Source organism: Sinocyclocheilus grahami, unplaced genomic scaffold, assembly GCF_001515645.1.
Source record: "Sinocyclocheilus grahami isolate Dianchi unplaced genomic scaffold, SAMN03320097.WGS_v1.1 scaffold1477.1, whole genome shotgun sequence".
Taxonomy (NCBI): domain Eukaryota; kingdom Metazoa; phylum Chordata; class Actinopteri; order Cypriniformes; family Cyprinidae; genus Sinocyclocheilus; species Sinocyclocheilus grahami.
This window is the reverse complement of record NW_015506656.1, coordinates 43,616-58,218: the sequence shown is the minus strand read 5'-3', so window position 1 is coordinate 58,218 and position 14,603 is coordinate 43,616. Positions and strand designations below refer to the sequence as shown.

The 14,603-nt window shown below is 38.3% G+C and overlaps 2 protein-coding genes and 1 long non-coding RNA gene across 3 annotated transcripts in view; 2 read left to right on the top strand and 1 right to left on the bottom strand.

Annotated features, from left to right (window-relative positions):
• The window catches only part of LOC107570560 (type I inositol 1,4,5-trisphosphate 5-phosphatase-like), a gene marked incomplete at its 5' end in the record, with an annotated part of 51,283 nt that extends 49,745 nt beyond the window's left edge, over positions 1 to 1,538 (top strand). Inside the window, 2 exons of the mRNA XM_016256793.1 lie at positions 1,242 to 1,326; positions 1,429 to 1,538. Of these exons, the coding sequence (XP_016112279.1) occupies positions 1,242 to 1,322 (81 nt within the window). The remainder of the gene's footprint in view (positions 1 to 1,241; positions 1,327 to 1,428) is intronic.
• Positions 1,539 to 1,746: 208 nt separating this feature from the next.
• Positions 1,747 to 2,480, top strand: LOC107570562 (uncharacterized). The gene is made up of 2 exons (XR_001607052.1): positions 1,747 to 1,827; positions 1,930 to 2,480. It is a non-coding gene; the product is annotated as an uncharacterized lncRNA (long non-coding RNA).
• A 1,027-nt stretch (positions 2,481 to 3,507) lies between these two features.
• LOC107570563 (homeobox protein Nkx-6.2-like) lies at positions 3,508 to 8,642 on the bottom strand. Its single transcript, XM_016256795.1, has 3 exons — positions 6,466 to 8,642; positions 5,203 to 5,375; positions 3,508 to 4,753 (listed from the first exon to the last, which is right to left on the bottom strand). The coding sequence occupies exons 1-3, from the start codon at positions 6,950 to 6,952 to the stop codon at positions 4,496 to 4,498; spliced, it is 918 nt and encodes a 305-aa protein (XP_016112281.1). The 5' UTR covers positions 6,953 to 8,642; the 3' UTR covers positions 3,508 to 4,495.
• Positions 8,643 to 14,603: the final 5,961 nt, after the last annotated feature.

The following is a 14,603-nucleotide window of genomic DNA, read 5'->3' as shown; positions in this document are numbered from 1 at the left end:
GCACTTCTGCGCTCCTGTGATGGTGCAGCACATATAAGACACTCCAGACCAATCACAGATCAGTATGCAAATACATTCAAGAAATATCACCAATCAGAATTCAGCATGCAAATGAGGCCACTGCTGTTAGTCAAATGCTGAAGGTTCTGACCGTGTGAATGTGAACTCAGTCATTTTATAGAAAACCAAAAAGATTTTGAAATGATCTACAAAACATTTGATTTGAGATGGTCTTGGTTGGTTATTACAGTACTGTTTTCAAAATTACTTCTGTGTGATGTCACAGTTCTGAATATGATATTCTAAATTGTCCTAGGTATCTTAAAAATACCTTTTTAAAATGTATTTATTTATTTTGTATGTTTGTTTTGTTCTATATTATTGGAGCTTTTTACATCAAGTGGTTAAAGCTGAATTATAAAGGATAAAAAATGAATATTTTAGGAATAGATGATGTCTTCAGTTTTATTTTATTTCATTTACTCTCAGATCTACAACCCAAATCTTTGTTTTTAGATTTAGATTCTCATAGTGAGATAAGCTTGTGTGTGTGTGTGTGTGTGTGTGTGAGAGAGAGAGAGAGAGAGAGAGAGAGAGAGAGAGAGAGAGAGAGAGAGAGAGAGAGAGAGAGAGAGAGAGAGAGAGAGAGAGAGAGAGAGAGAGAGAGAGAGAGAGAGAGAGAGAGAGAGAGAGAGAGAGAGAGAGAGAGAGAGAGAGAGAGAGAGAGAGAGAGAGAGAGAGAGAGAGAGAGAGAGAGAGAGAGAGAGAGAGAGAGAGAGAGAGAGAGAGAGAGAGAGAGAGAGAGAGAGAGAGAGAGAGAGAGAGAGAGAGAGAGAGAGAGAGAGAGAGAGAGAGAGAGAGAGAGAGAGAGAGAGAGAGAGAGAGAGAGAGAGAGAGAGAGAGAGAGAGAGAGAGAGAGAGAGAGAGAGAGAGAGAGAGAGAGAGAGTGTGTGTGTGTGTGTGTGTGTGAGAGTGTGTGTGTGTGTGTGTGTGTCTGTGTGTGTGTGTGTGTGTTTGAACCAGACAGACACACACTCGTCAAAATCACATTCAGATGTTCTAGAAATGTTGGTGAATTTTGCACCCATGAAAGAAGAGTTCAGACAGAAGTGTGTGTGTGTGAATAAACTATTAAATGAATGTCTATGTTCAGAATAGCTCATCTTAACTAAAGATTGAGCTGGAGTTTGTTCCTGATGAAGTCTCAGTCTGAATTCTGTTGTTTGTTGTATTCTCTGCAGCCGGTCTACTTGTACTTTCGGTTAAACACAGGGGCAGGTAAACCTCATGCAAATAAGCACAAGTGTTGTGCCGTGCAGTGATGTGGTAAATATTTTCTTTTACTATTAATTTATTCTTACTATTCATATGACTTTATAATAGCCATGTCTGATTCTCATGATCTGTGTGTGTGTGTGTGTGGACCAGGAAAATGGTGCCAAAGGTTGGAGAAGATTTCATGAAAAGCGTCCCTGTGAGAAGCTCCGACACGGGTGGATGGACACACACACACACACACACACACACGACACACACTCGTCAAAATCACATTCAGATGTTCTAGAAATGTTGGTGAATTTTGCACCCATGAAAGAAGAGTTCAGACAGAAGTGTGTGTGTGTGAATAAACTATTAAATGAATGTCTATGTTCAGAACAGCTCATCTTAACTAAAGAATGAGCTGGAGTTTGTTCCTGATGAAGTCTCAGTCTGAATTCTGTTGTTTGTTGTATTCTCTGCAGCCGGTCTACTTGTACTTTCGGTTAAACACAGGGGCAGGTAAACCTCATGCAAATAAGCACAAGTGTTGTGCCGTGCAGTGATGTGGTAAATATTTTCTTTTACTATTAATTTATTCTTACTATTCATATGACTTTATAATAGCCATGTCTGATTCTCATGATCTGTGTGTGTGTGTGTGTGGACCAGGAAAATGGTGCCAAAGGTTGGAGAAGATTTCATGAAAAGCGTCCCTGTGAAAAGCTCCGACACGGGTGGATGGACACACACACACACACACACACACACGCAGAGGACCCTGTAAAGACTTTTCAGCAGGACTGACCAGTCGCATTTGTCCAGTGCATGCAATCACGTCCATAGAAACGACACACAGAGTTCATGAATGCTTCACGAGTTGAGATCATGGACACACACACACACACACACACGTGCTGCATTTCCACTAAATCAGATGTTCTTCTTCTGACGCCTCTCAGCCTCGTTTCCCAAACTCTAATAGAACATCAGAAACACTACAGATTTTAAAAAGCATCCTTGCGGATTTTAGATATGCCTCGTAATATTACGAGCTACTTCCATACAGTAAGATGTTTTAAAAAGTGCAATGCAAGAACTCTTGTTGTATTTCTCTATGGTTAGGTTTATTTCTAGTGCTGTTTGGAGATTTCTAGACTTAGATAGCTATATTCTGTTCAAGCATTTGTATGATTTTCTTCCTCTCTTGACTCTTGTTTATCTTGGTTTTTTTCTTGATTTGCCGTGCCGTGCCGCATACAACCGCCGAGTCTCATTTTATATACTGTACTTTTTAAAGACATAATTTATAATATAATATGCTGACATTGATATGAACGGCTGCTTTGGGTGTAAAGTTGAAATGTTTGAATAGTTATAAAGAAACGACTTAATCCATTGTAAGTAGAAAATGCCATATTTGATTTATATATATATATATATATATAGCCAATTGAATTTTTTATCTTTTAAGCAGTGCCATAAACCATGCACGTATATAAGATAGTTTCAATAGCAGTCTTGCTCGGTTCTTACAGTGCTGTTCTTATTCTAACTTATTTCTGTGTAATACTATTATGGTTGAATGTGATATTTTAAATAGGCCTGGGTTATCTTAAATAGCTGTTTTTGTATGATTTCTTATTATATTATTGTGTCGTGGTGCCAACTATTGAACTCAGTCAAATGTAGAGTTTGAGTTAGGATGGCGTTGTGCAAAAACACTCCAGGACCAGGAGAAATGTCTTTACGCCATATCTGTTTTAGTGCTGAGTAACAGTGCGTTTTTCCCAACGATCTACACTACAGTCTTATAAACAAGCCTTTGACATTTACATGCATGTACCATCATTGGTGGTCCCTGAGAGGGGCAAAAAATATACATATAATAATATATATATAGGTTATGGCTGAATATCTTATTAAAAAGAAATAATGTAAGTGGAAATACACATAATTGACACTGGAAACTCTCAACAGAAAATTCGAGAATATGGCTTTTTTTTGCATGCAAGTATATTTTATACACTCGTTTTAACAGCATTTCTGTAACAACAAAAGCTAATTAGTCGTTCGCAAGTTCGATTTTACCTGCCGTTACCATAGCAACACAATCGCGATATTGGTTGCGATTAATACCGAAATCATAGTCTACTGTCTTAACTTACAATTGCTTAAGAATAATGAATAATCACAAAAAAATAATGTTTTTTCAGCATGTTAATAAGATGTGAATTGTAATATCTAACGGGGTCACGAGACGTTTGCATCGCGAATAACGCGACAGAAACGTTCCTTAAAGTCATTAAATGATTCGCACACAGGTTTAAAAAAATAAATGCTCGCGACTGAGAAATACAAATATAAGCTTGATCTATAAATGCATATTTAAAGACCTTTGAACAAAGTGATGCAGTTCATGCTCCTAAAATAAAACCTCCAAAAGGGACACCAAATATGTCTCTTATTGCATCGGAATTTGTTAAAGCTTTTGCAGGAAACTGGTTCTCCCTCTATAAACGCGTGCTCGTGTTATGTTCAATTATTAGTAACAATCGTGTAAGAATTGTATTATCATTGCTATGAATGCACGGATATAATATGCAATTGCTAGCAGTTTTCTCGCAATAACAGCACATCTCGAAATAAATGCGCTACAAAACAATCGGTAAATGCATGCAATTAAAAAAGGACCAGGACAGTTTTGAAACACTGGCTTGTTAAATAATTTATTGATAATACAAAGTTTTTTCTTCCGTCCTCACGGAAGCGATAGTGTTCTCTTCGTCGGTATTTATGTCCATGTTCGTGTGTTTCTCCTGTTGTGAGGTGAACATAAACTCCAGATTATTCAAACAAATTCTATTCACATCATTTACAGCACTGGCACTTCTTTATACACTTGGTGTACCTGTTTCCAAAATCAAAAGTGAAGCTTTTAGGCGGAAAAAAGGCGTTATTCTTCTGCGATCGAAGACTAAATGATGGTGAGGATGATGAGGATAATGATGAGGATGAGGGGGAAAAGTTGGCACGTCTCCGTGATGCTTTAATAACATAATTTACTCAGTAAAAAATATATATACACATCTCACGTCCACTTCTACCTGTACAACCGCATTCAAAGCAAAGAAGTGAGTTTATACCCTGCTTAATTCTGCCTCGGTTCTCCAGAAGAATCTGAAGCCGAGGATGATGATGATGATGAAGATGATGAAGAGTCTTTTGCTCAGCATCATCACAAAGTGTCCGAGCTGTTGCTGCACGGGCTGATGAGGGACAGGTTACACGTCTTGTGCTTTTTTAACAGTCTCGTGATTTTCTCGTCGTCGGAGTTCGGGTCCAGAGGTTTGTTGTATTCATCCTCCTCCTCCTCCTCCTCGTTCTCCGAGCTCTCCTTCATCTTCTCCGTCTCTGAGTCGTGCTTCTTCTTAGCCGTGGCCATCTCAGCCGCGTGCCTCTTGCGCCATTTGGTTCTTCTGTTCTGAAACCAAACCTGAGACAGAAAAAATCTTGCTTCAGAGCACTGTCCATATCAGTGATCAATTAGGCTGTTATTATTTCAAAGCAGAAAAAAGGCAGAAGTTGCATGCAACTGAAATCATATAAATCAAGCGAAAGTGCATGCACTCTAGAGCAAGCGATTGATTAAAATAATAAAAGCAAATGCATGTTGACCAGACGATGCGTAAATGTAAGGCCTAACGGTGTGCAATGCTGTGCAACACTCAGCGATTTTTTTTTTGGTTAAAAATATGATTTATAATCCCCCAAAAATTTAATTTCAACATTATAAATTAATGCTCCGACAGTTTTACTCTTATCACGCGCAACTGACAGCGACCTTCGCGGATAAAATAATCTGTGGGCTCGTTCTGCCCGTTTGCATTGAGGAAACAAAGTCTAGAATTAAATGAAATGAATAGAAAACCCGCCTCTGTTTACCTTGACTTGGCTCTCGGTCATTCCCAGAGAATATGCGAGCCGAGCTCGCTCCGGTCCGGCCAGATATTTGGTCTGCTCGAAGGTTTTCTCCAGCGCGAAGATCTGCTGTCCGGAAAAAGTTGGTCTGGAGTGCTTCTTCTTCCCATCATTGTCCAGCATCAGATGTGCCTGGGCTGGAGAAAGAAGAAGATAAGACACGGTCAGCCAAAACCTCGATTCTACGTTTATTCATTTAGCAGACGCTTTTATCCAAAGCGACTTACAACTGATCACAAAGCGGCCAGCACACAAGAAGTGCTATTTGTGAGAGAATACTGATGACCCACAAGTGCCAAACACTAACATTTCAACAACCTGAGCGTGAAAACCAACACGCACTCTTACAAATAAAGCTGCTTTACTGGCATCAGAACCTTGAACATCCACGAAACCTTTCAAGTGCATCTTTACAGTCGAAAAGTGTCTTCAGATTTTTTTTTTTAATGCTCCTCAAAATGGTTCTTTCAGGAACTGATCTCTGAAGGGTTCTTTGGGGAACCAAAAATGGTTCTTCTGTGGCAAGAACACGCTTTTGGAACCTTTGTTTTTAAGAGTGTACGCCAGTTTAGAAAAAGATTCCGATTCTACTTCGTTCTTAAAGAAAACAAGAAAATATAATGTACTTAAAGTGCTCGATTCTCGCGCACTAATTGTGTACTTAATATACTAAAATGATTCTTTAGTACTTCTTAAGATAAATTTAAGATCAGCTAAGTGTGCTGTTTTGGGACACAATGAATATGAACAAAAATGCGCTTTTAACATGCTATCTGTATTTGAAAAACAAAACAAAAGGATTTAGTCAGCACTTGAGTGTACTAGTGTATGAAAGACGGTTCAAGTGTGCTACAAGTGCTGACTAAATACTTGTTTTTTTCAAATACAGATAGCATGTTAAAAGCGCATTTTTGTTCATATTCATTGTGTCCCAAAACAGCACACTTCTCAAGTGTATCTTAAGAAGTACTAAAGAATCATTTTTAGTAGCCTATATTAAGTACAAAATTAGTGCGCGAGAATAGAGCACTTTAAGTACATTATGGAAGTGTAGCTACTTTTTTTTTTTTTTTTTACCTGAATAATATTGCAACAATCTAGGCTGCGTTTCCCAAAACCGTCGCACCCCTAAAAGAACATAGGCTTACGATGCTTTTGGGAAACGCAGCCCTGCTGCGCGTGCAAACCAACATAAGCCAGTTTAGAAACATGTTCTGGAGAACTCACCCGGACAGGGAACCCTCGGGTCTCTCCAGGGTGAACCCTGCATCATTCCGGGCCAGAATATGGGCGCCCTCCCGGGCAACTCCGTCAGCGGTTTGGGGTACCGAGACACCGCCGCGGGGTTGAAGTACATCCCTGCTGATGTCAAGCCGTTGATCCGAGGAAAGCCCGAGAGCAGCTGTCCCGCGGCGGTGATGGGTCTCCCCAAGATATCGCTTATTCCATGCGGAGTCCCCAGCGGGATCTGAGAGCTCAGGTTGCAGAAGGAAGGAGCCTTGAAGCCCGCGGGGCTCTGCAGGGCGTACGGGAATAAAGAGTTCTTCATCTCGGTCATGTTGTGCAGCGCAGCCAGAGGAGTGCTGCCCAGAACGAACGCACTCTGCCGGTTACTCTCCATCTGCCCGACCGCTATCATTGGTGCGGGTGAACCACAGGGCGAAGCGAGAAAGTTCGTGCGAGAAAGTTTAACCCCCACAACTTCACAACTCATCCACCAGAACTGCAACTTTCAACCGGCGAGTTCCAAAGTTCGCGAGCGCTTCCCGATGAGTCCCAGAATCCGGATGCCGGCCGTCGGCAGATCTCACGCCCGCTTTGAGTGCCGCGATCGCCCGCATCTGAAGCGCCGTCCTCCGCTCAGTGGCCTCCAGCGCAGATAACCGCGTCGCCACCTGCCAGCGCGCATCTCCCATTGGAAGACGCTTCGTGACGCCACGCTCTGATTGGAGGACGCGAGGCGGCGGATTTGCATGGACAAAGCCGCACTCCATCAAACTCGTAATGTAGCGCTATATAACGACGCGTCGCGTTGTTGAAATCATAGTTTCGCATTGCATTCGACACAATAGGCGCGTTTACTTTAAGACGAGTACATACGACTAAGCGCATTTCTTCATTCAGACGCGGCGCATAATCCGTTTCGTTTAGAACAAATATGCAACACTTTTTAACAAATGCGGAAAACTCTAATGCGCGACTCGCTTAATCGCGGGTTACTAAAACCTGCTCAAGCGTGCAGAAGCTGGCAAATCTAGAAGCTCACTGGAAGATTTTTACACTTATTTATATAAACAGTTATTTATGCACGCAGACTGAAGTCTCTATGTTCTTTCGCAGGTCGGCTATTAGAAAGACTTTATGATTATTATCACTGAAAATATCGCTCACCGTTTTAGCGACATTTACAAACATAAGCGCCCTTATGCAACTTAAAGGGTTGTTGCTAAGATAGCCAAATCATCTAAAACAACTAACAACATAAAATATGAATTACATGGCTTGGGGGGGAAATAAAGCAATGTTTTACTGTGTATGCGACGGGTTTAGTTAATGCAGGCGTGTTCAACTCTCTGAAGCTGATCGTGTCTGACCCACTGTTAACCAGATATTTCTCCTGGTCTGATAACATCTTATCTAACTTCACGTGCGATTATTTCGTGGACCTGACTGTAAATGTGCTTTGATAATATCCTCATGAGCATGCATGTAATATATATGACATCTTTAATGTTTCATGTTCTGTGTTTTTTTGTGAATTGAATCAGAGATCATCTGTTTAAGTGCAGCGGTTATGTTTTATGGATGATGAGTGAAATATGAGCGTGCTGGAATTTTTAAAAGGCTTCGACATTATTTAGACCTTCATCAAAACCACGAGGCGTTTGAATCGAAACACTTTTTCCATTTTGTATTTGTTTATAGGCCTCACACGTTAAAAAACAGGTTAAGTGTGGGCTGTGTGGTTATTATATACCATCTTTACATCTAGAAATAAATTGATTGGTGTTATTGTATCATATTAGCATGTAATCCTCATGCATGACAGAAGCTCAGAAGCGGCTCACCTTCTTTTTCAGTTGTGCAATTTGTTTTATTACCGAGTTCATCTTCTAATTCTAATGTGAGTTGTAAGTAAATGTAAATCTTCATCAGGATAATGACAGTAAAACTGCTGCTCTTCATCATTCACTGTTCATGCGCATTAACATCACTGCAGTCTGGCAGAAAAAAGCGTTTTTAATGCACTGAATTATTATTATTATTATTATTTTATGAGTTTGTGAGGAGTTAGTCTTCGCTCGTCTGTAAAACGAGCTGATATAATCACGCCGTGTACACACATATTTGTACTGCATAATCTGTAATATAAGCACCAGATGAAGTTGAAAAATAAACAATAAACCCGAAATCCTAAGTGTAAAATTGCTTGACTCAATGCACTGTTATTGCTGATAATAATAATAGAGTTTGTATTTGCCGCATTTGACTTTTTGCCATATGCTGTACATTGAAACATGAACTAAAGATAATGAGCAGTAATCAGTGTTTGTGTGTCGTTTTCGGACAGTATGCCAGTTTTCGAGATTTTTCCTAATTTTATAGCAGTCTTAAAAACCCGTTTTCAAATCAACGAACGTGTTAATTAATTAAAAAGAAAAGCCCGTAACCTTCGTTGATTTAGCGCGAGACTCTGCGTTCATTTCGAGGGAAACAGCGACATCCTCCGGTCAGACCGCGAACTGCAGCGCTCCTGCATAACAGAAGATGCACTGGCTCTTCTTCATATCATAACAAATATAACTACAAGTCGTGTCACAATATACAGCACAGGTTTGTCTAACTATACTCTGATTATGCTCCTTTAAACGGTTCTTATATCTTACATCAATGAAGTCTGCAATCTCTCTGAGTGTCTGTTCTCTGTCTGCGCATCAGGACTTTCACTTTGTCTCTGGATCTTCGGTTCAACTCCATATTTATTTTATCTGTGCAGCAGCTTCCCTACAGTCTCTAGACCTTTATAGTCTTCAATTACTGCTTTTCTCATTTTGTCCCCACCATGAAAACTGTGTAAGCAGATACAGTTTTCTGAGCACAATGAATCGAGTTACTGCTGTTTTGTTTTGAGGTTCAGTGTGTTTTTAGGAAGAGCAGTGCTCTGGCTGTTTGAGATTACAGATAGATTAATTACAGATGAAATTAGAATTATAATTACAGATTAAGAATCTTAACTTGGTGTTATTTATTGACCGTTTTTATTCATTTGGTTGTTCAGCTGCATCTCTCTGTGTGAGCAACACTCACATGCTAGTATAGTACACAATAAATAAATACAAATATTCCTTAAAAATATCAATAAAACATTATATATGTAGCATTTCTTAATTTTAAATGTCTTAATTTTATTTGCTGTATTTATATTTTACAATAAAATAACTAGTGGGCTTATAAATTAAATTAATTTAATACATTAAAAAACTATATTATCAAATAAATTTAAAAATGGCCAAAATATTTATTTCCTAAAATATGTTTCAAAATATATTAAAGTGAATATGTTTTCTACCCCTATATAATTTTGGTCGTTTTTGTACATTTTTGAAAATATATTTTTAAATGTATATTTTGCCCTTCATATATTTCAATCGAAGAAAGTACATGTCACACTTTATTTGTTGTCTATAACACATGTAAACATATAACACATCAGCAAGCAACGTACTTTACAAAGTAAAACAAACAAAAACTATATGTATATAAATAAACATGATTAAATCTAGTTTTGATCTCAAGCTGGCTTTTCCATCCACATTTGCTTTTATCCTAAATGTAGGCTACTGTAAGATTGTAAATGTATTTTTTTGCACATGAAATACATTTTGAAATATACGTATTATAATGCACAATGTCAGCTCTGATTCAACGACAACGTGCATGCATTCTCTGGGAATCGAAGCCATGACTTCTACGGCTTGAGCTCCTGCATGTAAACCTTGAATGCAGTGTAAGTGGCTTTGAATAAAAGCATCTGCTCGATGCATCAGTGTAAATATAAGCTACAGATCATATCAATATCAGCTTGTGAATGTTCAATGAGCTCGAGTCACGGAGAGCTAGTCTTTAATCACAGTTAAAGTTACACAAGCCTTCGTGAAACAGCACTGGCACCCTCTCTCCAGATCCCTTCACTAACTAACTGAGTCACCTCTCTCTCTCTCTCTAACTCTCTCTCTCGCTCTCTCACTCTCTCTCTCACACACACACTCTCTCTCTCACACACACACTCTCTCTCTAACTCTCTCTCTCGCTCTCTCACACTCTCTCTCACACACACACTCTCTCTCTCTCTCTCTCACACACACTCTCTCTCTCTCTCTCTCTCACACACACTCTCTCTCTCTCTCGGTCTCTCTCTCTCTCACACTCTCTCTCTCTCTCTGTCTCTCTCACACACTCTCTCTCTCTCTCTCTCACACTCTCTCTCACACTCTCTCTCTCTCTCTCTCTCGGTCTCTCTCTCTCTCTCAGGCTGCTGGATGTTTGTCACAGACGGTACAGTGATAAAGCAGAGCTCTTCAAAGCACAGGTCAGAGGACACTTGATTTACACACTAACTAACAAACGAACAGATACAGCATTCAATACCACGGTGTGTAACAGCCATTCCCGAGCGATTTTATCAGCTGGATGCCTTTGAGCCCAGAGTTTAAGTTCATTTTAAGTTTTTAACTCACTCGACATGCAGCTAGTAAATACATTTAGTAAGTGTTTTTTGACTGTTTTTATTTTAAATTGTTGTTTTTTAAAAATATATATTTTAATATATTTTTATTCTATATAAATTCTATTTCATCTTTTATATCAATTCTATTTTAATATAACAAATTATAAAAATAAAATCGATGGTTAAAATTGTATTTATGTATTTTACATTTATTTTTCAGACCCTCTTTTTTTCTTGATTTAACATAAACTCACTCAGTTTTGATAACTTTTTTTGTCTAACAGTACTTAATATCTGATGTAATTTTGCTTCTCAAGTAAATGTATGTTGATTTAAGAATATTTAGACATTTGTGCCAGAAAACAAGACGAAAGTTTAGCCTCCCCAATATCTGCATGACAGCAAATGTGATTGTCTACAACAGTTCAATAATCAAGTTCATATCGTGTAACAATTTAAGACACAATATTGTTTTGCTCAAATGAAATAAAGTCGCAGCAGAACTGTTGTGCATCTGTTGTGATCAACACACAGCAGTGAGTCATTACTGAACAAATCCAGCGAGTCATTGATTCAGTGACTCGTTCATCAAGAGTCACTTGATTCGATTCTAAGTGAATCAGCCGTTCGAACAAATTGGTTGCATGAAAGATTCAGTGACTCACATTTATGCATTGTTATACATCAAAATATTTCTTTCTAAAGTTACTTTTTTATAATGTCTATTCAGTGGATTTCAGACAAAACTGAAGTGTGGTTAATTAGATTAATCTACGCTTTTTTCTGTTTTTTTTACACGTGTTTGAATCGGATTCATTCATCCGCAGCTTCATCAATCATGAGATCCTGGCAAAGGCAAAAGAAGCTTCATATCTCTATTGACAAAACAACAAACATGTCAGATAACAGTTTATTTTCCATTCCTCTAAAATGAGCCAACACACGGTTTATCATTCCAGCTATTTCTCAGTGAACATTGTTTAAAAGTAAATCCCCCAGAACAAATATCTGAGTTTATACACAGTGTTTAGACTATAATAGTGCTGGATGATATATCCTCTGAAGATACATCTGCATCGTTTATCTTTTGTGTTTCATTCCAAAAATTCACAAAATTCTAATCTTTGATTAACTGAAAGTGAGGGAAAAATCTCACGATGAAACAATTCTCATTTACATTAAAAACATGTATGAAAGTTAAAGTCCTGCGCAGTTTACACCAGTGATGTTTTAGAAACAATTGTACTTTTTATTAATACTTTGAATATGTTTTTTTTCCTATTTTCATTTTACTTCTAGTTGGAGTTTTAGTGATTTTGATTTAATCGTTTTTTATTTTAGTTTGATTTATTTAAACTGAAGTGTGGTTAATTAGATTAATCTACGCTTTTTTCTGTTTTTTACACGTGTTTGAATCGGATTCATTCATCTGCAGCTTCATCAATCATGAGATCCTGGCAAAGGCAAAAGAAGCTTCATATCTCTATTGACAAAACAACAAACATGTCAGATAACAGTTTATTTTCCATTCCTCTAAAATGAGCCAACACACGGTTTATCATTCCAGCTATTTCTCAGTGAACATTGTTTAAAAGTAAATCCCCCAGAACAAATATCTGAGTTTATACACAGTGTTTAGACTATAATAGTGCTGGATGATATATCCTCTGAAGATACATCTGCATCGGTTATCTTTTGTGTTTCATTCCAAAAATTCACAAAATTCTAATCTTTGATTAACTGAAAGTGAGGGAAAAATCTCACGATGAAACAATTCTCATTTACATTAAAAACATGTATGAAAGTTAAAGTCCTGCGCAGTTTACACCAGTGATGTTTTAGAAACAATTGTACTTTTTATTAATACTTTGAATATGTTTTTTTTCCTATTTTCATTTTACTTCTAGTTGGAGTTTTAGTGATTTTGATTTAATCGTTTTTTATTTTAGTTTGATTTATTTTAGTACATCAAGTTAAAATAAATGAAAATGAGAAATATTTCCTCGGCAACTAGCAGACACAAAACAAGTTTTATTATATATTTTGTTATAAAATTTTATTTCAGTAACAAAAATAGTTTTAATTGTATGGTTTTAATTTGAGTTAACACTGAATATTATGTCATCTATCAATTCTGTGTAAAAAAAAAAACAAGGTTTATCAGTCTAAGCAAATGGAGAGCACTGCAATGTAGTCTAGAGAGTTCACAGATGCACAGTACATCAGTCAGCGCAGTGAACAGCATCCACAAATCTGACGGTCTGTAGTGCCACCGTGTGGTGAAGAGAGGAAGCACACACAGCTGCAGAGCCTCGCAGCATCACAGACGCAGGGCCGGATTGACCTCTTATCCTAGTCTAAGCAAATGGAGAGCACTGCAATGTAGTCTAGAGAGTTCACAGATGCACAGTACATCAGTCAGCGCAGTGAACAGCATCCACAAATCTGACGGTCTGTAGTGCCACCGTGTGGTGAAGAGAGGAAGCACACACAGCTGCAGAGCCTCGCAGCATCACAGACGCAGGGCCGGATTGACCTCTTATCCTAACATAGGCACAACTCATTTTTGCCCCCCCCTTTTCTGAATTGCTAAAACACTAAACCCCAATCTCTGAACCAAATCCTCACTAGCTTAAACCAGTCTGTCGAATAAAGCACTCTTTCTGCTAAACCTTAAACATGTTCAGGCAGTTAGGCTCTATTTGCAAAACTCTATTCACTCAAACACTTCTCACACTGTGATGCATTTGTGCTGCAAAATACTGAACACAACTAAAGCACAGTTTACACACAACCATTCAAAACTGTTCACACTTGTTTCTAATGATGTGATCAAACCAGCTGTACAACATATGAGTCTGTTCAGAGAGCACATGTGGCACAGGAGACTGAATGATGAGACGAACAATAGATGGAAACAATCTGAGAAGGAGAGGAGGAAGAGTACATGTGAGAAGTGGAGGATGAGGAGAGAAAGAGGAAGGTTTAGAGAGTGTTATCAAGGCTGGATCTGTCAGACCAGAGGGTTTTTTTTCTCTTTGTCAAGCAAAAAAGACAGCATTACTTGTGATGTGGACAAAGTCCTCAGGCCGGACTCGAGCACAAAGACATGATGCTGAAACAGAATGAATCTCTCATTGACCCTGATTTTACAATTGCACAACTTACAGTATTTGAGTGTACTGTAACATGCTATTCATTTAGAGTTTTATTTGAGCTTTTTGGCCTTTGCAGTTGGACTGCAGTATTTTTGCAGTATCCAAGAGCTGAATATATACAAACATTCAGTACTATTCAATATTCAGCACAATACTATTCTTGCAGTACATACAGTAGGCCTATACAATATATTCACCTTACTCAGTTGCAATTACTAGACTACAGAGTTGCAAAATTGTTTACTCAATACAATATACTTTTTTTCTTTAATGTTCTGGATGCTGTGCTCTCTGTTTCTCTGTAGTGTCTAATGAATGCTCTGTAGTGTTTATTTTATTGGCTCGTGTGTGTGTGTGTGTGTGTGTGTGTGTGTGAGTGTGTGTGTGAGTGTGTGAGTGTGTGTGTGTGTGTGTGTGTGAGTGAGTGTGTGTGTGTGTGTGTGTGAGTGTTTGTGAGTGTTTGTGAGTGTGTGAGTGTG

Excerpts from the sequence above, each read along its gene's own strand:
- LOC107570563 (XM_016256795.1), bottom strand. The coding sequence starts at position 6,952 with ATGAGTTGTGAAGTTGTGGGGGTTAAACTTTCTCGCACGAACTTTCTC. Across the intron at positions 5,376-6,465 it reads CCCGAGGGTTCCCTGTCCGG|CCCAGGCACATCTGATGCTG; the intron begins GTGAGTTCTCCA and ends TTCTTTCTCCAG. Across the intron at positions 4,754-5,202 it reads TGACCGAGAGCCAAGTCAAG|GTTTGGTTTCAGAACAGAAG; the intron begins GTAAACAGAGGC and ends TTTCTGTCTCAG.